This window comes from Eucalyptus grandis, chromosome 4 (genome assembly GCF_016545825.1).
Source record: "Eucalyptus grandis isolate ANBG69807.140 chromosome 4, ASM1654582v1, whole genome shotgun sequence".
Lineage (NCBI taxonomy): Eukaryota > Viridiplantae > Streptophyta > Magnoliopsida > Myrtales > Myrtaceae > Eucalyptus > Eucalyptus grandis.
In genome coordinates, this window is record NC_052615.1 from 13,132,945 (window position 1) to 13,153,474 (window position 20,530).

General features: G+C 37.7%; 2 protein-coding genes and 1 non-coding gene across 3 annotated transcripts; 1 reads left to right on the top strand and 2 right to left on the bottom strand.

The window, feature by feature from the left end:
• The first annotated feature begins 500 nt into the window (after positions 1 to 500).
• Positions 501 to 4,693, top strand: LOC104415068. Its single transcript, XM_039310709.1, has 8 exons — positions 501 to 524; positions 819 to 856; positions 959 to 1,036; positions 1,318 to 1,390; positions 1,480 to 1,640; positions 3,997 to 4,080; positions 4,172 to 4,423; positions 4,476 to 4,693. Exons 1-8 carry the CDS (start codon positions 501 to 503, stop codon positions 4,489 to 4,491), a joined length of 726 nt encoding a protein of 241 aa, XP_039166643.1. The 3' UTR covers positions 4,492 to 4,693.
• A 1,189-nt stretch (positions 4,694 to 5,882) lies between these two features.
• Positions 5,883 to 9,518, bottom strand: LOC104417494. The gene is made up of 4 exons (XR_005550600.1): positions 9,173 to 9,518; positions 8,014 to 8,142; positions 7,449 to 7,609; positions 5,883 to 7,124 (listed from the first exon to the last, which is right to left on the bottom strand). It is a non-coding gene; the product is annotated as an uncharacterized LOC104417494 (transcript).
• A 1,830-nt stretch (positions 9,519 to 11,348) lies between these two features.
• LOC120292974 lies at positions 11,349 to 14,363 on the bottom strand. The gene is made up of 2 exons (XM_039311630.1): positions 13,821 to 14,363; positions 11,349 to 12,098 (listed from the first exon to the last, which is right to left on the bottom strand). The coding sequence occupies exons 1-2, from the start codon at positions 14,298 to 14,300 to the stop codon at positions 11,661 to 11,663; spliced, it is 918 nt and encodes a 305-aa protein (XP_039167564.1). The 5' UTR covers positions 14,301 to 14,363; the 3' UTR covers positions 11,349 to 11,660.
• Positions 14,364 to 20,530: the final 6,167 nt, after the last annotated feature.

Sequence of the window (20,530 nt, forward strand, 5' to 3'; positions counted from 1 at the left end):
AGTTTGGATCGATGCTATCACTGGAATAGGGTCAGATCGATCGAGATTCCTTATATTTGTTCGACAAAAAAAATTTCACCCTGCCATCTCTACTTTGGGGATAAAATTTGTCGAGTATCTCAGTGTTTGACTATTTTCTCCAGTCGAGTAATGGACTGTAGCTTGTAGGTTTCAGAGAAGTAGCTTATGGGAAAGGGGAGCCTTATGTTGTTTACTTATTCCCCTTTCATCACATTGCATTGAAGATATAGTTCTTTAAGTTCATGAACAAGGATGGCATAAATATACTGAAATATTTTTTTGAATTGGTGTTTCCTTAAAGTGTTCCGCTCACTTGATTCATTGAAATAGCTTGCTAGAGACATAAGAGACTTGCTTCGCTGCTTGTAATTGAATGAGCTTGTGAGTGCATTTTCAATCTGAACTTTTTTTACTGGTAAATGCAAAACTTAGAGTGAGTCCCAAGGCTCATAAAGCTGTTTAAAATCACACTTGCAATGATGGTGGGGGATTATGCATCTGCTGTTAAGTGTTCCTTATAAAGACTTTCCCATTAACCTAGAGCTTGTTGTTATTATTATTTGGCAGGTTTACATGTCTGATTTGACAGAACTTTCTAGTTGGACATGTCCTAGTTGAGATGGAAAGATAGGTAATTTGACTACATTTTAAAATGCCATCTTTGCTAAAGTTGCATAAAGAATAGGTCCTCAGTACAATATTAAATGGCCAATTCTTGAGATGAGATTTTGTTGGCACATGCTGCCTTCTCTTTTTAGCTTCTGATTGGTTATGAATGCCCTGTTATCTGAAAGCAGGGGTTCAAAATCACGTTGACATCCAGCACTGCTTATAGGTATATAATTCATGTTGTAGTGGCTGACCAATTTGCAATGCTTGTGATGCCTCTATGTTCGAATTGCATCTAATTGTTTGTCTTTATTTCTATCCAAAATATATTACCTGTAGGCATATATTGGAGAGGCCGGGACCTTAATGCTGCAGTTATAGCTCTGAAAGGTTCTCAAGAACAAAGGTATGCATGTTAACTTTGGCAATTCTTCCTCTCACATTTGACATGCGAAGGATTTGCTGAAAATTTAAGCTAAGAAGGTTAGCCTATGGTGAATACGTAGACAAAGCACATGGGTCTGCTGTCAATAAGAAGGGAAAAAGTGAATCATTTCCACCGAGACAAGAAAGTTATGTGCTTGTAATTTTAGATGGAGTCATGAGGAGATCACATACTTCACTAATTTTGTTCTTGAAAAGTTTTTGAGCTTTTCAGTTAGTGATTACTTCTATTTATTTCTACAGGATACAGAATTGGGTTGAAGATCTCTACTGGAAACAGCTCGACATAAACTACCCTGGCATTTCTGTTGCCATGGTGAGTTCTAGAGATGATAAGCCTCTTGCAAGTTGTGGATACTTCTGATTTGGAATGAGTTACAGTCTTTTTCTACTGTCTTTGCTTAGGTTCATCAGTGGATTTATTATGCTTATCACAACACGAAAATGCAACTTGGTACTATGGATGCTGTTAAAAGAGCCAAGGATTTATATGGAGACATCAACATCATGGTGACAGGGCATTCTATTGATGGGCTATGGCATCCTTTTGGGGACTTGATCTTGTGGTAAGTTAGTTAAAAAATTGTTATGGTTCGGATATTGGTTCTTTTCTATTGTGTCCTTCCATTTATTCAGTTTTGGTCTGTTAATAGTTATCTGGCAATTTCTGTCAATTTCATATATTGATGTCTTGAACTTTCTATGGCTTCATATTTATATTTGCAATTGGTCAGCATCTTCTTCTATTCTTTTTTCCCTCTTTTTTTTCTTTTTTGGCAAATCAACCTATAGACAAAACACAAGCAGGATGGGTTGCAAACAACCCTTTACCTGAGTCTCCTATGGTCTATGTATCTAGTTGTTTGAATTGAGTCTTACATGTTGAGCCATGGAGCTTCAAATTGGTCGAATACCTAAATATAGCGGATAAAGACTTCCAACTAATCATTACAAAGTTTACTTGCTGGAAACTTAATGGGATTATTGATATGTTCGACATATAACATTTGCAAGCTCTTGAAGCTCAAATTCTATGTCATGTAATCTTGAAGTGCTAAGGTATTTTAAACTAGAATATATTGATCCTAAATCTGTGTTCTGTGCTGTTTCTGTCTGTCTCTTGCTAACCAAAACCAAAAGAAGCAGCTCTTTTCAGTCGGACTACGGGGCCAAATATGTTATAGGCTGGACCCAATTCTAAAATGTCTAAATTATGCTTTTTGTCTCAGCTTTATTGGACAGAGTGGTCCAGAGTCTTTCAAGCACCTGTTGCAGAACTGGGACCAGAATTGGTACCCACCCCTACGTCATGTCCCGTTAATTCTCTCCTCCATGACAAGTTGTGATTTTTTAGGGTCAAACTTTGTCTTGGACTCAGATTATACAGACATTCACTTGGCCTACAATGGGATCATAGATTGCATGAACTTTAAACTAAACCTTTTCGCGAAGTATTAGTAGCAATTGTAGCATCTTGTCCGAACACTTGGATGATTTAAAATGTCATTTTTGTTTGCTGATATCTTGCTGAAAATTGTTCAGAGCCATCATACCCATGTGTTGTGGCCTTTTTTAAGATTTAGTTTCTCCTTCACTATTAATGACTCTAAGTTTTGGGGTTCAAGGGGCAATTTCACCATGAACCTGGAATGTTTTGTTTACGTCATGGCCCTTTCCATGCATTTTGGCCCTTTTAGGATTTAGTTTCTCCTTCACTATTAATGATGTAAGTTTTGGGGTTCAAGGGGCAATTTCACCATGAACCTGGAATGTTCTGTTTATGTCATTAGCAGGATGTGACTGACCCCACCAGCATCCAAGTGCTTCCTGGAGGAGCATTTAAATGCACCTTGGTTGTAAATTTACTTGGGGGTGAGGGTGGGGTGGTTGGTTTTGTTGTGGCTGTGGGGTTTGGTTTTGGGAAAATTATGGATGGGATCTAGACAGAGTAATGCTAGACCTCCAACCCTCATGGAGATAAGGGCTGTTCTATTCATTCACCTTCGTATGTGAAATGCAATTTATGGTTATTGATGCATAGTAGTTTTCCCCTCGTGAAAGTATTAACGTTCAAGTAATTTGGTTGTCTAATTGTGTGTGCTGAAGCTGTTTTTTCCAGACCAGCACTCGCTTGATTTACTTGACATTTGGACAACCTCATATTGGCAATGCAATGTTTGTGTCTTACTACAGCATGCCAAATACAATAACATATAACTAATGGACACGATATTGTGCCTCATTTGCCTCTGTACTATTCTCGGTTCCACAGAAGACATACCATCACTTCCCTAGGGTGGTATAACTTTGATCTTGACGGAATATCAGGTAAATTATGAGGAATTTTCGATGACTGCATTTGATGTTTGCTTTGCATTTATTTCAACCTATTTAACTGGAGAAGTCTTATTTTTTCCAGCAATGTTTGCACTCACTTTATTCAGCACATTAATTTTAATAGTTTTGTTTGTTTATCTTCTTACAAAGCAGGGCAGTTCATACTCATGACCTCTTTGACAATACATAAGGAACCCTTCTCATTCCTGTAAAGCTATCATAGTTTCCCGTACCAATTCCAAAATTTAATAATATGTATTACTCTCTCTTTCTCTCTCTCCCTCCCTCCTCTCCTCCCTCTGCCTCCCTGTCCCATCTCTCTTTCTCTCTCTCTCTCTCTCTCTCTCTCTCTCTCTCTCTCTCTCTCTATCTCTATGATGGCTGATGACCTAGCTGATGACCTAGTCTTAAGCTCTGTGCAGTTATAAGGTATTACTCATTTAAATTATGTATGTCTACTAGTGCCTATATTATTGGCAACTAGCTCAATGACAGCCACAGATAAACATATTGATGTGAGATAATCTTACTAATTCCTATGTCGGTGTTCACATGTAATTGGAATCCTCTTTTTTTGTAGGTAAGGCTGTATGATATTGGATTTGGTAGTCTGGTTTATGAGGTCAAGAAAGTTTGTGATGGCTCTGGAGAAGATCCAATGTGCAGCAGGTAAGGAGGTAGTTTCAGTCGTAGCTACCTGTCACAAGCAATTATTTTGTGGATTTATCATGGCTAGGTGCAATAAGTCATCATGTGACAGACCAGCCTGTTCAAGAGAATGCCAGTCCTTGATTACCAGAAACACCTACGGACGACTAATCAAAGTGTGTTTCTGCATCTTGGTAACTGGTAACAGCATCACGGACCATTTACTCTACTATGGTGTGGAATTAATGGCGGAGACATGGGGATTGTGCAAAATCATCATGGACCCACGATTGAAGGAATATGGAAGTGAAAACAAAGGAAACCTTATGCTTTTGAGGAATCCTTCTGCTTCTGCATTGAGGCTGTGTTAAGACTCTGATGCCAAGAGTAACTTAACATAAAATGCTCCTAAGTCAGCACCTAATTTCTTGAGGATCATTAGGCAGCTCCGGATGAAGTTTGTTCATGTAATGCATTCCATCAATCTGTTTCCATGTCCCTCACAAGATGAATAGGATTTCTACTGAAATTCACTTGGAATGTTAATAGCATGAAATTGAATGTATATCCTCATAAACACAACTCTGTGATACCTATTGAATGAATGCGCTCACAAGTTTACCTGCCAATTTAATCTTAGGCCTATGGCTTTGTTTACCAGACTCGATAAAACCTTAAAGGGATGTGTGGATGCTGTGCTGAGCTATGAAGAGCTGAATCATGCTGCCTTTTTCCTTCATTTATATTTTTCTATTTTTGCGGGTTGAACCTGTGTTGAACTTCACAAATTTGGTAGACGTGTGTGAATTCTGGAACTGTAAGACTTGCAAGGTCTTGCAATTAACCAGTTTTGTAAGGTGAAACAAAGACTGTCTACCAAAAAAAAAAAAAAAAAAAAACAAAGACTGAGAGAACACTTTTCAATCAGTGACCTTACCTTCTACTACTAGCTCATTGGCACATAAAATATTTCTCGGTGCAACCAAGTACTGCAACTGTTAACCAATTTATATCATCTTGGCTTAGAGATGTAGGAATGATCTGATTGGCCTTTGGAAAGAGAGCTGTAAGTTTTTACCTTCTATTTCTGATATGCCGGACTAAATATTAGTGGAAATCGGAAAAAACAAAAATTCCTTCATCATTTTAAAGCATAAATTGCCAATTGTGACCATTCAAAGCACATTGTGCAAGAAACCAGTTAAGTCCTTGACATTGCATGATATATTGGAGTTTGTACATTACAGTAAAAGTCGAAGTATTGCACCAAAACGTTAGGAAAGATATACGGTCATCGAATATACTAGTAACTATGCTGGGGGTAGTTTGCCTTTACAGAAAGAACCCTTAAGTTTTTCTTACTTATTACCGAGAGGAAGAGCTCAAGCCGTCATATAGGACTCTTTTGTCGTTTAATGATTCTCCTTACCAAAACCTAAAGCTCCATTCCTAGGTAACCAAAAGTGAATGAAAGAGCTTTAGTCACATATTAAAACCTATACATTTGACTATATTCTTCATGGTTTAAGGAATAACAAAGTTGAGTTTTACAAGACAGGGTTACAAGGTTCAAATTTAAAGTACAAACCAGCAAGCTCCATGGCTCTCGCATAAATGACCAATGCATAAATTGATGAAAGTACTGCACTTGAATGTAGTAACACTCTATCGCCGACCAAAAGAAATTTGTAGTAACACTATAATGCATTTGAATGTAGTAACACTAGCATCAATTTGACTCGTCTTTTCCTGGTAACTCAATTAGCCAACCAAAAATGTCAAAAAGTAATATATCTAAACCAAATCAAACTCACAGAAATAGATCAAAAGAAATCATTGTCCCATTTCATAAGCAGGTTACAACGATCCATCTTAAAGGCAGGAAACGGTTGCAAAATCAGCCACGAATAACTATACCTACAAGAACAATATATTTCAAGTCAACTTGCCAAGGTGTGGTTGTAATTTATGTATAACTGATAACGATCCCAAGAAAGACAACAATGAAGTTCTGCTGAGATGACATAGGGCAATAACCAATTAAGTTTCAAATCTTCCTTGACAGCAGACTTAGTTGTGGATGCAGGACCTTCAAGTACCACATGCACTTCTTATTGGAAAATGAACTCCTCTGCTGAAATTTTCTTCTAAATTTTTCAGGAAATGGCTGAATCTTTTAAGGATGGTAGTGCCTTTGATCAACAAAAAGCACCGATATTACAAACAAAAAGCACTGAGAATTTCAAGATCCTTCAGCGCTTGATATTCCCCATTGAAGAATTCAGAATGCTCGAATATCACAAATGTTACCCATGAGTGCATTCAATTGATTCTTCTGGTCAACAACATAAAAAAGGACGAGAACTCTATTACTGAAAAGCCTATATTTAATTGTCTTGATCCCTTCATGAACATTACTTATTTTTGTCAACTTCCTTTTGAGGATATTGGAGATGAGTAATTCCGCAAGAACTGAATGCCCTTGAGCTCTGAAGTTTCACAGATGTTAGAAAAAATGCAGCAGTGCTCACAACCATGTGCAAGATGATTGTAGATGAGCTAGGCAAGAGTCGTCTCTCCAGCATGGCCCATTCCATGACTTCCAACAATCCATGTTTCTTGTGTTGTGAGTGCCTACAACTCATGACTAAGACTACATTGAGCACCATTTTCACATCGAGAGGTCCATGAACTGGATTTGGCATGAGCAACTAAGACTACCTTGAGCACCACTCTAAGAACACAACTTTTCTCCCGGTCCAGACATGGCCTTCAAGTGTTTTCTCATAGAAGAACATCTGGGTACTGATAAGCAAGTTCTATCGCATAACAATGAACAGAACACACATTAGATGAAATGTAATAATCATTTTTGTGGGCCCACAATAAAGGAAAAAACACAATCAGATTTGCCTAAACAGCCCTTTTACCCCCTAAAACAGACGAATACAGGGTTTACCACCCCAAGATTATGAGAGGGACTACGGTCAGCTTCAAGTTTCATCCATCATCTGCCTTTTGCATGGGTCTCCATCTATACAACTGCCCAAAAACGCCACAGCTCCCTGCATAGAAAGATTTTTGTAAGTTTCTTAGACTTCAATATCTCTCAGCAACATTAGAAACCAGCAAAAAGCCAGTCGTTTGAGATGTCTCCCTTAGCACTTCTTGTCGATCCTTAAACCAAAAAGAGTCATCTAGTATAACTTGAGGTGAATAAAAGGGCTTCCATTACTGATAGCCACCTAGGCATAACCATTTTGAGAAAATGGAGGCAGTGATGGAGATCACACAAGGGTCGATTTACATGATTTCAGACCCCAAGTGAGACTTATCATATGCGCTGATAATACCGAAATTTAGCCTAACATTATGACAACTTATTATACCTTGGAGAAGCTAGATAGGTCTGTTCTCTTGTCACAGATGGAACCTTTGCTGCACTAACATTGATGCCGCTACCCAAGTGAAGTTCCTCTTTCTTCATTTTATAACTTCTCCGTAACATTTGCAAATCCTTCCAAGAAGCACACCTTGCTTGGAAAATAAACTGAACATAAGCATATCAATACAGAGTTTGGCTTATTCACAATTGCAACAATGAGTTGATTATGTTGTAAAATTCTAGGATGAGAACCATAGTGCTATGACCTTTGAAGACACATTCCATCTAATTGTTTACAGTATAGCAAAGTTATCTCCAATGCAAAGGTGAGGTATCAACTTCTAAATATGTGAAGCAGCAAATCAACCAGGATCTCTAATGAATTGTCATAAATCAAATAAAAAAGGACACAATCAACATGCATACCTCCAGCTGGGAAACATGAAAGCAAGGAGAAACCATCCAAAGAGAATATAGCTAAAAAAGCCAAACAAAACTAAGAAAATAAAGCATATTTTCACACATAATTAAGAACCCTCTAGTTGTACGGAGGTACATAAATTCAATACCTTTTTCAGATTCCCAGGCATCAACTCCCAAAGTAATTATAAAGTGGACGTAAATTGCACTTTGAATGTCATCTTCATTTTCCTCCATTCCGTCTTCATCTGTATAGCTGCCCAATTAGCCACAGCTCCCTGCACAGAAAGATTTTTGTAAGTTTCTCAAACTCCGAAACCTCTCAGCAACATTAGAAACAAGCAAAAAGCTAGTCATTTGAGATGTCTCCCTTAGCAATTCTTGTCAAACTTAAAACCTAAAAGAGTCCTCTAGTATAGCTTGAGATGAATGGAAGGGCTTCTATTACAGATAGTCACTGAGGCATAACCATTTCTAGAAGATGTAAGCAATAATGGAGACCACACAAGAGTCCATTTACATGATTTTTGACCTGAGTGAGACTTATCAGATGTCCTATGCACCAGGAATACTGAAATATTAGCCTTTGACTATAGGATGATTTATGATACATTGGAGAAGCTAAGTAGGTCCTCCCTCCTGTCACAAATGGAAGTTTGCTGCGCCAACTATTGATGCCACTACCCAAGTGAAATTAGTCTCTCTTCATTTTATAGCTTCTCCATAACATTTGCAAAACCCAGTAAGGACACCTTTCCTAGAAAATAAACTGAACAACATATCGATACAGAGTGTCTTGTCTTCTTCACGATTGCATTGATGAGTTGATTATGCTGTAAATTTCCAGGATGGGAACCACAGTTATATGACCTTCCAACAAACATTCCATCGAATTGTTTACTGCATAACAAAGTTATCTCCAATGCGAAGCTAGGTTAATAACTTTGAAATATGTGAAGCAGCAAATTGACTGGCATCTCTAATAATTTGTTCGTATCAAATGAAAAACGATGTAATCGAGATGCATACCTCCAGCTAGGAAACATAAAAGCAAGTAGAAACCATCCAAAGAGAACATTGCTAAAAAAGCCAAACCAAACCAGGAAAAGAGAACGGATGGTTGCAAATAATTAAGAACACTCTGGTTGTACGAATGAAGGTAACATAATTTCAATATCTTCATCAGATTTTCAAGCATGAACAAAAGGTCATTAAAGAGTGCATGTAAAAGTTCTCCATTCATATCTGTGAAAGAATTTTATTGCCAAAAAAAAAGGAAAACATTGGTTATCAGAGATAATAACTCACCTCAATTCGTTTAAAGTCTGGACCCAAGGGAACAATTTGTGGTCGTGGATCAAGAAGCTTTCAAAAGCAATGTGCACTCATTCATCGTCTTCTCCCTCAGATTCATGTTCATATTTGCTGTCTTCTCCCTCAGATTTAGATTCAGATTCGTTGTCTTCTTGCTGAGATCCAGATTCGTCGCCTTCTTGTCCAAAAAGAAAAAGATTCGTTTTCTCCCTCCAATTCGTCGTCTTCTCCCACAAATTCGACTGACCTCTCCAAGCAAAGACGATAAATTGCCTCCACATTCAACCGCATGCAACCTTTCATTACCACCTTTTGCAGTCCTTCAAGCCGGGAGATGGGCAACCTCTGAAGATCCACAAGAAGAAATCTCCAATTCTTCGAAAGATTGTGGTAGTTCGCCTTGAATCTCAACCAAACTAGGACACTTTTCTACTCGAAGACATCTTAGTTTGTTTAAATTACGAAGATCAGGTAGTGCCTTCACCTGTTCAAAGCCACGAATCTGCAAATATCGTAGGTTCTCCAACAAGTTGGCCTGACTTTTCCGAGCAAAGCCAAGAATTGCCTCCACATTTAATTTTGGACAACGTACAATGACAACAATTTGCGGCCCAAAAAAGCTTGACAGATCATCCAAATTCTCTAAAGATCTGCGGGAAGAAATCTTCATTATTTCCACCTTCAAGCTTGACAGATCAGGCAACTTTTGCAAAGATTTACAGGAAGAAATCTCCAATTGTTCTAAAGATTGTGGTAGTTCGCTTTGAATCTCAAGCAGCTTGCCACAGCTTGATACTGAAGACATCTTAGTTTGTTTAGAGCACTTAGATCAGGTAGTATTTTCACCTGTCGAAGGCCACAAATCCCCAAATATAGTAGGTTCTCCCACAAATTCGCCTGACTTCTCTGAGCAGAGCCGAGAATTGCCTTACCCTTTAATGTCATGCAACGTCTTATGTAAACATGTTCCAGATTCTTCAAACTTGACAAATCAGGCAACTTTTGTAAAGATTCACAATCAGAAATCTTCAATTTTTCCAAAGATAGTGGTAGTTCACCTTGAATCTCAGCTAGATTACGACAAGAGTCTACTTCGAGACTCCTTAGTTTGCTTAAATAACTTAGATCAGGTAGTATCTCCACCTGTTCAAGGTCACCAATACGCAAATATCGTAGGTTCTCCCACAAATCCGCCTGACTTCTCCGTGCAAAGCCCAAAATTGCCTCCACAATTAATTTCGTGCAATTTCGCACTTCAATCGTTTGCAGTTCCTTCAAGCCTGATAGATCAGGCAACTTCTCTAACGAACCACAATAAGAAATACTCAACCTATCCAAATACTTTGGTAGTTCGCCTTGAATCTCAACCAGATTATCACAATTATATACTCTAAGACCACTTAGTTTGTTTAAATTGCTCAGATCGGGTAGTATCTTCACTTGTCGAAGACAATGAAGCTCCAAACTTCTTAGGTTCTCCAAACAACCAAGGCCTTGAATCTCTGTAATTGCAGTGCCCATAATCCAGAGAGATGACAGCTTGTTCAAATTCGATAGATCCTCTATCGAGGAAAGTGAGCGGCAACCGTGCAACTTTAAGGAGGACAAACTTGAGGGAAGCCTCGGGAGGCGACACAGATTAGAGAAGGTGAGGCCAAGTGACTCGAGTTGAGGAGGGAGGCTAGGGTCGTCTATTGTGGAGGCGGTCGGACAATCAAAGCGCAGATCCAGAGACCTCAGTTTGGTTAAATTCCCCAACCACCGCGGCATTAGATTATCTACCTGCACAGGATCTTCCAGAGGCCCATCGGTACAAACGCGGCCAAACCCCAGCTCCAATTCTCGTAGATTAGTGAGGTTTGAGAGATCCGGAAACGCATCCATGTACAACCTATACAAATATAGATAGATAAGACTTTAGGAAGCCTGGGCAGTGCCGGTATAACCACATCCATCAAACGCAATGTCCTTAGCGATTGATTCCTGTGGATGCAATCACCAATTTTCACACGTGCGGAGTCAAAATAGCCTCCTATATCTTCAAGCTTCTCAATAGTCCAAAAGGCATCGGGTATTTTGCTTATTTCACCATTCCACATCCTAACTACTTTCAAATTTTTCAATTTTCCGATAGAATCAGGTAGTTCTTTGATTGTCATATAGCTTAACTTCAACTCAATCAATGATTCCAAATTCCCAATTGTGTATCCGGAAGGCTCTTCAATGATTTGCAACATTCCAGAGATAGGTATTCAAGGCGCGCAAGATCTCCTAGTTTGTCCGGCAGCCTCTGAAGATTTCGACAATTGCCTAACCCTAAGAAAGCTAGACGTTCCAACTTACCAATCGACCTATCTATTTCGGTCAATGATTCACAGTGGTGTAGGATCAAACGTTCTAAATTTGGATGAGTAGAGAAGATGGGAGTTCTCTTCAAGCGTTGGCAATAGGACAAATTCAAAACTTTCAAATTCTTCGCCATCTATAAAAGAAGAATCATGCAAAGATTACTTTTGAATCTAATAAGACGAAATAATAAGTGTTGTCTACTATAAAACGTACCTTCATGTAACTCCACCCCTTCCAAGTCATGCCTAATTCTACTCTTAGATAGATCAAGAATAACCAGATCCTCCATGGAGAAATTTGTTATGTTAAACATTGGGGAAATATTATGCCAAGAAAGCCACCGTAATTGTGGAAGAAGATCTAAATTCTCTTGGAAAACATTTGTTGGAAGAACATTTGATGGCAATTCATGCCAGTGCCAAAGAAGTGTCTCCTCTGCACCAAAATTTCCCTTCGAATCATCAACTTCAAGGAACCTTAGATTTGATAGGCTCTTAAAGTCCTCATAGGTAAAATGATACCGTCGCTCATGGTCAAATTTGAGACAAAGAGCTTCAACTTCCTTTTGTCCCTGCCCAAAGGAAACATTTAAAAACCCATTTATTCAAATCTACTACATTAAATGGTTGGGTTGAGTATTATCATTACTTTAATAAAGTATTGGTTGAGTAAGTTGTAATGGTGCTAGACAACACAAAAAGCAATTGGCTTATCTTCTGAAAAACAAATCCATAAATACTAAGAATTTATATGAGGGGATTTTACCTTATGTCGCCTCAATAAATCCAATCCTTCCTTATAATCCCACACCCTACTTTGCTTTTCTATTTTCATGTTACTTTCTCGACGAACTATCTCTCTTCCAAGATCTCTGAGTTGGTCATGCATCCACACTTCATTATCATCTTTAATCTTTATCAAAGACATGTTCAGTAGAACTTCCATGGCTCTTTCCGGAAAAGAATTAGATTCATCCCAAAAATGAATCACATTGTCTTTTTCATATCCAATGAGAAAACAAGCTATATCGAGGAACATATGCTTTTCTCGAAGATCTAATGCATTATAGCTTATTTCAGCTTTCTTTGAACATTCTTAGGAGGAATATTTTCCAACTCGTTCAATTTGCCATCCCACTTTTTCTTGTCAAGTGCGAGACAAAAGTGAACCTATGACCTCAAGAGCTAGCGGAAGACCTCCAGCAATGCCTATCGCCCTTTTGGATTGGTTGACATGATCATCTAAAGGAGAATCTCTTCTGAAGGCATGTTTGCTAAAAAGTTGAAGAGATTGATCGGGATCCATGATATCAACCTCATAACGAGTCATCCACTTCAGAACATTGAGAACATCTTTGTTTCTAGTAGTAATAATAAGTTTGCTCCCTTTATCAAACCAATCATGCTTACCTACAAGTGCATCAATGTGATCCTTTTCTTCCACATCGTCGAGAAGAAGAAGGACTCTTTTATTAGGCAACCTGTCTTTAATTATCCAAGTCCCTTCATCTATGTATTTTATATTTATTCACTTTCATTTTGAGGATGTCAGAGATGAGTTGATTTTGCAAGCATTCAATGCTCTATTTTTTGATGTTTCTACGAATGTTCACTAAAAAGCAACAATGCTCAAAGTGTTTGAAAGTTGATTGTAGATGATTTTGGCAATAGTCGTCTTTCCAACGCCACCCATCCCATGGATTCCTATAATCCGTGTTTCACTTGTCTGAGCACCTATCATTTCCATGATTGCATTTACATGGTGGTCGACACTAACCAAGGGCTTCGATATGGCCAAATAACGCTTTTTTTCAAAACCTCTGGGTATTGAAAACCTTTCCTAGAGTTTGTAGGATGCAAAAGACAATGAGTTAGAAAATTGCATGAACTTAAACTAAGTTTTGACAAGCCAAAGTGTGAGATGGTCAAAAGGATTTATTCCATTGTAGATGAACCAAAAGGGTTAGAAAATTGTGCTGAACCAAATTATGTTTTGACAAGACCAAATTGAAACTAGAGACATATTCGTAATGCATTCTTCAAGGATTTATTTCATTGTAGATCAATTGGTGTTGTTATAGACCGTAATAATGAAGGACCTAAACCGAAGAAAATTTTGTTTGGAATAAACAAGGACAACATCGGGATTGTCCCATTATTTAACGTGATTTCTGTGTAATCACTTTTATAGCATAAAATTCAATTTGAACAAGACTAACACAAATCTTAAAAAGAAAATGATTAAAATGAAAGTTTTAATGATGCACATAAGATGGAATGCTAAAAGCAATCACCTGTTCTCCTTCTTTCCATGCAAGTCCCATCCTTTTATGTTCCCAATTGCATTGAGAGCAAGCCTCCCATTGACTTATAGTCTCTTTGTCATATCGTTGCTTCTTTTTATGTAAATCAAGGGCCTCTCCATAACCCCCAGTTTGGTGTCGAACCTCTGAAGGTGCCACATCATAAAAAATGGGCATGATCTTTTGTCTTCCAGCTTTTTGGCACGAGACCATTTGGACTAGCTCCTTGAGACACCACACGCTAGAGGCGTAACCTTTCGAAAAGATAGGTATTGAGATCTTCGATTGATTAATTGCTTGGAGAAGTTCTGGGGCAAACTCTTCCCCAACGCGGAGCTCTTCGTCGTCCCTAAATGTACAGATTCCCACATCTTTAAGATTAGTATAAAGGAAGTCAGTAAAACCTGCTCGAGAATCAGGTCCTCTAAAGCTTAAGAATACTTCATAATCATATTCTGATGAAGTAGCCATTTCATGATCTTCTGTTGAAGTGTGAGTAGAAGAAGTGCCTCTTGCTATTCCCTCATTTTCACAGATGCGTATTTTTTTTTTTTTTGGCCCTCCCCTCCATTGATCTCACTTGATCTTCTCTTTGAGAAAAAAATTGAAAAGTATAGCAGCAGAAGCAGTGACAGCTAGAGATGGAAAAGTTTAGAAGCCAGAACATAAATGAAAATCTCTGTAGGTCATTAAACTCAGAAGACAGGATTGGCTAAATATGCAGAGGTCTAGGGCCAGTTTGCTAGAATTGTTCAATAAGAACGGTTCATTACAGCCTGTCAAAGTTGACGAATGCAGGTTTTTTTAAAACCAAAGTGACCCCTCCCCACTCAATTCTTCTCTTTTATCGACCGTCATAACGCAATTGAAAAAGGAAAGACACGACAGCGGGGTTGGATAGATTAGTGGAACTCTAAAAAGATGGGAGCAATCGAGTGCTTTCGGTGGCTAAAATAAAATATTAAAAAGATGGGAGCAATCACTATCAGAGTGCTTTCGGTTATTATTCTTTTGAATTTTAATAATCCTTGTCTTTGTGGAGTTTCTGACCCCAATTGCGTCGCTATGGAGTGAGTGGCCCACGCACTTGCCCGCAGCGCGTCCTTGCTCGTACATAATTGTAGCGTCGCTTTTGGGGTTTGGGTGTCGAGTCGGGGCTATTTTAGGAAAACAGCCTCCCGTCGGGTCGTACGAGTTGTTCCTGTGCCTGATCCGCGCACGAAAATTAATCTCATTCTCGCACCTTAAATGGCCAAAACCGCGTTATTTTCTGGAATCCGTTGATCATCTGGATGCGTATTTTGCTGCACTTCAGCCAAAGTCCTGCCAAAAGGGCAGTGTGTGAAACACAATTTCTTCTGGCATTATATGAAAAATCTCCATAGCCAGATCAGTAGACAACAAAAACGCACGATTACAGACAGATATGGAACCAATGCCCTCGTGGAAACTTAAAATCCAGAAGCGAAGTTTTAATCTTAACCACCCGCTCATGTCGGCTGCAAAGTTCATGTAACAAATCCACTTCCCAATGCTGTGAACATCTTCTTTTTAACGGTAAGTCGGTTGAACATGTAATTTATGGCATAAATTTTGATTGATTTCCATGTTACTTGGTGTAGTTGCTTTTTAACACGTAATGCATAAAATAGGTTTAGTGAAATAATATGGACGGATTCTTCCAAGTTTCTCAACATCATAAAATAAGGTTCATAGCTGATTCCAAGATATTTCCATGATTTCTTTTGCTATTCTAATCGTGGTGATTGAGAGCCCCATGTCATAAATCAAAATATTAGAACAGTCCTTGATCAACATTGTTTGGCATTTTTCTCAAACGTTTGTTCACATTGCATGAAATCCTAGTTATAAAAAGTACAAGATACATTCAAGTAGGCAGTTCACACTCTTGCTACACCAAGCAAACCCATGCACAAAAACACAATAGCTATGTGGCATGCCCCGTTGCAACTGTTTTCTCTACTTTAACTATGATCATTCAGATATATAGATCCGATTATGCTGATTTAATTGCTAGTGTAGTTACTGAAATAAGCTATATTAAATATCCTCCTTTTTATCTTATTTGATGTCAACTATTTATTCAATTGCTTATAGAGAACATTAAATTGAATATATATAGTTTCAAACAAAAGCACAAAATGTAAGTCATTGAAGACGTATGGACCTTTGCTTTCTCTTATTGACATAAATTCTCTAAAAGATTGTCTATTACTAGTTTAAGGACAAATTTCTAATTTTCAAATTAGACTATCGTTTTACTCTATCTTAATAACAGAGATTATTTTAATTTGAGTTTTTCTATAGCATCCAAATTCCACCGATGCGAATTTCAAATTCCAACTTTAATTATTAATCAAACCTGATTTTATAAGTATAGTAAATTTAATATAGGTTTTACGAATGTATTTCCTTAAACATTATATTTTGAAAACGTAACAAAGGCTACCCCGACTTTCTTTATGAGTAATGGAGTTTTCATTTAACTTCCATCTCCCAGTTCTATTTCCGCTGACCAATAAAATTGCCTCTTGGTTGAGATTATAATTTATATTCAAATTTTAATTTAGTTTTCAAGCTTTCAATGGTTTCACTGGAAACGTGCTCTTGTGCAATTCTAACAAATGTTGATGGACGAGACTTTTCGAAATAAGCCTTGGTACTGCATATACATCGAGCAACTTCCATTTGGTACTTCCACTTCCAAATATATGTTCTTCGACCTTCTGCATCATCCAAACAAGCACGGGACTCCGATTTATCCTCACCAATCAAACTCGGATTCCGCTTCAATGACTCGCAAAAGTTCGGTGAAACCTCTTCAATGACTAGGATAATTAACAAAACATTGACATCTCTTGGATCTCAACTAATAAGTGTTTCAGATGATGTTTTTAAAGGTGCAGATCGCTCTTCACACTTTTGTGCAAATCCTTGCCTAACTCTAAACCTTTTCGCCATATAACATTAAAAAAAAAAAAAAAACATGTAGAATTTGACAAAGGGGGTTGCACGAGCGAAATACACTAGAGCATAACTTAACTTTGGTATAATATCAACTCTACTATCATATCAATTCAGAAAACTAAGCCAATAGGTGGATAAAACCAGATGTATTTAAAGAGTACACAAATTCCATAAACAAGAGATGTGGGATACATGAACATGTCATAAAAAACTTAGGTTGTTTCTCGTATTACAAGATAGAATATTAATCAATTTACCATTGAGAGTCCATAATGAAATTTTTCCAAACTTAAGGTGTGTTTGTTTCAAGAAAAATGAGTGATTTGTAAAATATTTTTCAAAAAATGATCACTTATATGATTCAGAAAAATAAATGGATGGAAAAATTTTCATCGCCCACGAAAATAATTAGCCATAAATTGTTATTGACAATAGAAATATTTTTCATTGACTAATTTTTCCAAACGGTATAAACGATCATCTTTCAAAACTTATATTTCAAATCACTTATTTTTCGTGAAATGAACGCATCCTTAACTTGAATTTCAAATTCTAATTGTGGCAATGATGGTAGTTATTTTCTTAGGTACGTGGTTTTCAAAAATTCCGCATATGATGCCCCAAATTGCAAAATGAATCCTTGTATCTAGTTCCAATAATTTCTTTGAGAGAGAAAAAAAAAAAAAAAAAGGCAAACCATTCTACTAAAACTTCACATCGAGTTCCAATAGATTTAACTATTCCATCAAAAGGCAATGACTTCCCTCACTAGTCTTTCAAGTTTCTGGCTCCCAGCAGATGATTACACGGTCAGCCAATAGAAGTTGAAGAGTTTGATTGGGATTAATGCCGTTAAGTTAATACTGCAATCAATTTCGGAAGCATGGAGAACATCTTTGTTTCTAGGAGTAATAATAAGCTCCCCGTACCTCATCACAAATGCATCCTCTCCAGAGATGAGAAGGAGAACTTTATTATTAGCAGCCTGGCTTCGCTACTGCACACGATCTCATCCCTTCCTGCCTTCATTGAGATGTACCACGCCCTGCAGTCGTCGAGAGGCAGGGGAAGGCATCGCGTCCCTCGGGCCCCCGGACCTTGGCCAAATGGTTTCAATCCGGGGCGGTTGGTGAATAAATCTTTCTCGACCCTATTCACCTGGGTCTACCTTGTCTTTCCAAGGTGCCAAAGCCTTTTAAGGACATGCTTAGGTCCATCCTCTCCAGAGATGAGAAGGAGAACTTTATTATTAGCAGCCTGGCTTCGCTACTGCACACGATCTCATCCCTTCCCCTATGTGCAGCTGACAGAACACGCACCATGATCAAGACACGTCCTTTTCCTCTGCTCCCCTCTCTCCCCTATCAGTTGCATTCTGTCTTCTTGCTGCCGCCAAAATACCCAAATGCCCCCCTTGGCGAGGAATTTATTTATCCTTTTCTTTTTCTGGTATTGATTTTAATGATAAACGGGGCTGAGGGGCTCTCTCCGTTTCTAAAAAAATCAAGCGAATTAATTAAGTCAAGCCCCAATGCCGCGACCATGCAGCCAGACATGTGTACCCGTGCGAGGCTGGCGATCTCTGTCGGTCGCGAATTCCTTGGACATGGGATATGAGCTCTACGCGGAAAGAAAAAAGAGACGAAAGCGTAGAGGACAGACTCAAGCGGGTAAGGCGTTAACTTGCCGATGGATTGACACGCAAAGTAGAGGGCTTGTGATAGCAATGGGCGCACGGCAAGTGGGCAGTTCCGTCCCAACCTTTATATTTACCACAATATCAATTATTCCTACTGTATTTATATCATCTCCAAGCCTGATAAAAGAAATTTCAAGATTGAAGTTATTACTCACATAACTTGATGAATTAAAAAGAAGACTCGCAAGAAGTATCAAATTCCTTGAATTGAGACCAATCAAAGATCATATTGGTTCTCTGATAGCTTTAGGTTTGATTATACCCCCTAAAATATTATTTTGTAAAACGAATATCCAAAAGTCTCATTGTAGATGTTTTTTTTTTAATTTTAAAATTAGAGTCCTTCAATTCGAATTGAAATTAGGCTTCCTCCCATTCTAGCTCAAAAGCTTAGGGAAGAAGAGAAAATCGGTGGGATCGATTGCCTAACTCCTGCTCTTTTTAAATGAAAAGAAAGACTTTTCGAATTAGATGCGAGCCTTAACTATCAAAGGCATTTGCTTGTTCACCACGGAAATATTAAGGAACTAAAAGGGAAAGATCTTTTTGAATGAGTCTTGGGTAGGTCATTGAACTTAGAAGCCAAAGGATTGGGTGAATATGCAAAAGAGTCGGTTTTGCTGCAAAATTTGGTCAATAAGGATGATTCCTTGAAGGATTGCTCCAGCCTGCCGAAGTTGACAATTATTTACGTTTCTTAATGGGAAAAATCAATGGACTATATGGTGCAGAAATTTTGAGAATAGTATAGACTTTTGCCTCCCAAATAAATGGTGAATTCATTCAAAGTCAAATTCAACAAAAGCATATATCAAATTTGGCAATTGACGAGTGTATCAGTTTGAGGTTTTACCCTCTATTTGACATATGTATACTAGTTTGTGCTTTTCAATAGTATTAATCCAATTTATGGGAAATTAATGGAGATTAAATTTATTACAAATATGCTAGTTTAAGGTTTTGTAGTCAAAAAATTAATTTTGAGTAAAATTATCATGGGTATATCAGTTTGGGATTTTTGTATCATTAACCCTAAAAACAATAAGCTTAGAGAAAAACGACTTGGTAAGAAGGAATCGTTACACTTATTTTCTTGCTGCCCTTTGAAGTGAGAAGAATATACTTTATTAATGCTCAATTTTTCTACATTCCCAAAGTACGATCATATCTATATTTTACAATATATGGTTTCATAATTTCTATCTTAATTTCTTTATAATCATTGATATTTTGATGGATTATAAAATAAGCAAAGACGATCTCAATTCCAGTTTATTAGTCATCCCACGTTACTTTTAATGATACAAGCCACATTTAGTGGATTCACTTATTACCAATTATGATAAAATCGGTGTTTTTTTTTTTTAAACTTGTTTTCATCGTAACCAAATTCTTTTAATTCCTTTTCTCTGAAATTGAATTTCCTAAAAGCATTTTCCGCGGCAAAAAAATTCTCAGTGAGATAAAGACATCCTAAGAGTTTTTTTTTTTTTTTTTCAATTTTCATATAATGGCATATGATTGATGAAATGGTGCGATGAAATTATGAATGAGTATGAGAATTGGAGATCGATTTGTTACCATGTAAATTTTGCAGGTGAATGGGAGAACGATGAGTCATTGTTGGATTTTATAGAGCGATCTAGCGACATTTTGTTTTTCTTATTTTTGATAAAATCCCTACCTTTATGGAACTATGACTGTGAGGGACAAAGTTACCAAATGAATTAATAATTGGTGTGATTCCTTCTTGGAGCAAAGCTGGTTCATCATGGACTGATGGTAGTCCAATTCGTAGACTTTTGCCTTTGCTCCTCTAATCTTGCGATGTTTGTCTTCTGGCACCAACCATACGCTGTTCCGTCTTATTTTTCTCTCTCTTTCATTCCGCGAAAGGCAGCTAATGTTAATGCCACGTTAAAATGAGGCATAGGGAGCTTAGGTTTTAGATTGTTGGCGTCTGTATCAAGATCACATCAACCAATCTCTCATGTAATTCATAATATAATGATTG

Excerpts from the sequence above, each read along its gene's own strand:
- LOC120292974 (XM_039311630.1), bottom strand. The coding sequence starts at position 14,300 with ATGGCTACTTCATCAGAATATGATTATGAAGTATTCTTAAGCTTTAGA. Across the intron at positions 12,099-13,820 it reads CATGGAAAGAAGGAGAACAG|GGACAAAAGGAAGTTGAAGC; the intron begins GTGATTGCTTTT and ends TCCTTTGGGCAG.
- LOC104415068 (XM_039310709.1), top strand. The coding sequence starts at position 501 with ATGGTGGGGGATTATGCATCTGCT. Across the intron at positions 857-958 it reads ACATCCAGCACTGCTTATAG|ATTACCTGTAGGCATATATT; the intron begins GTATATAATTCA and ends TATCCAAAATAT. Across the intron at positions 1,391-1,479 it reads CTGGCATTTCTGTTGCCATG|GTTCATCAGTGGATTTATTA; the intron begins GTGAGTTCTAGA and ends GTCTTTGCTTAG.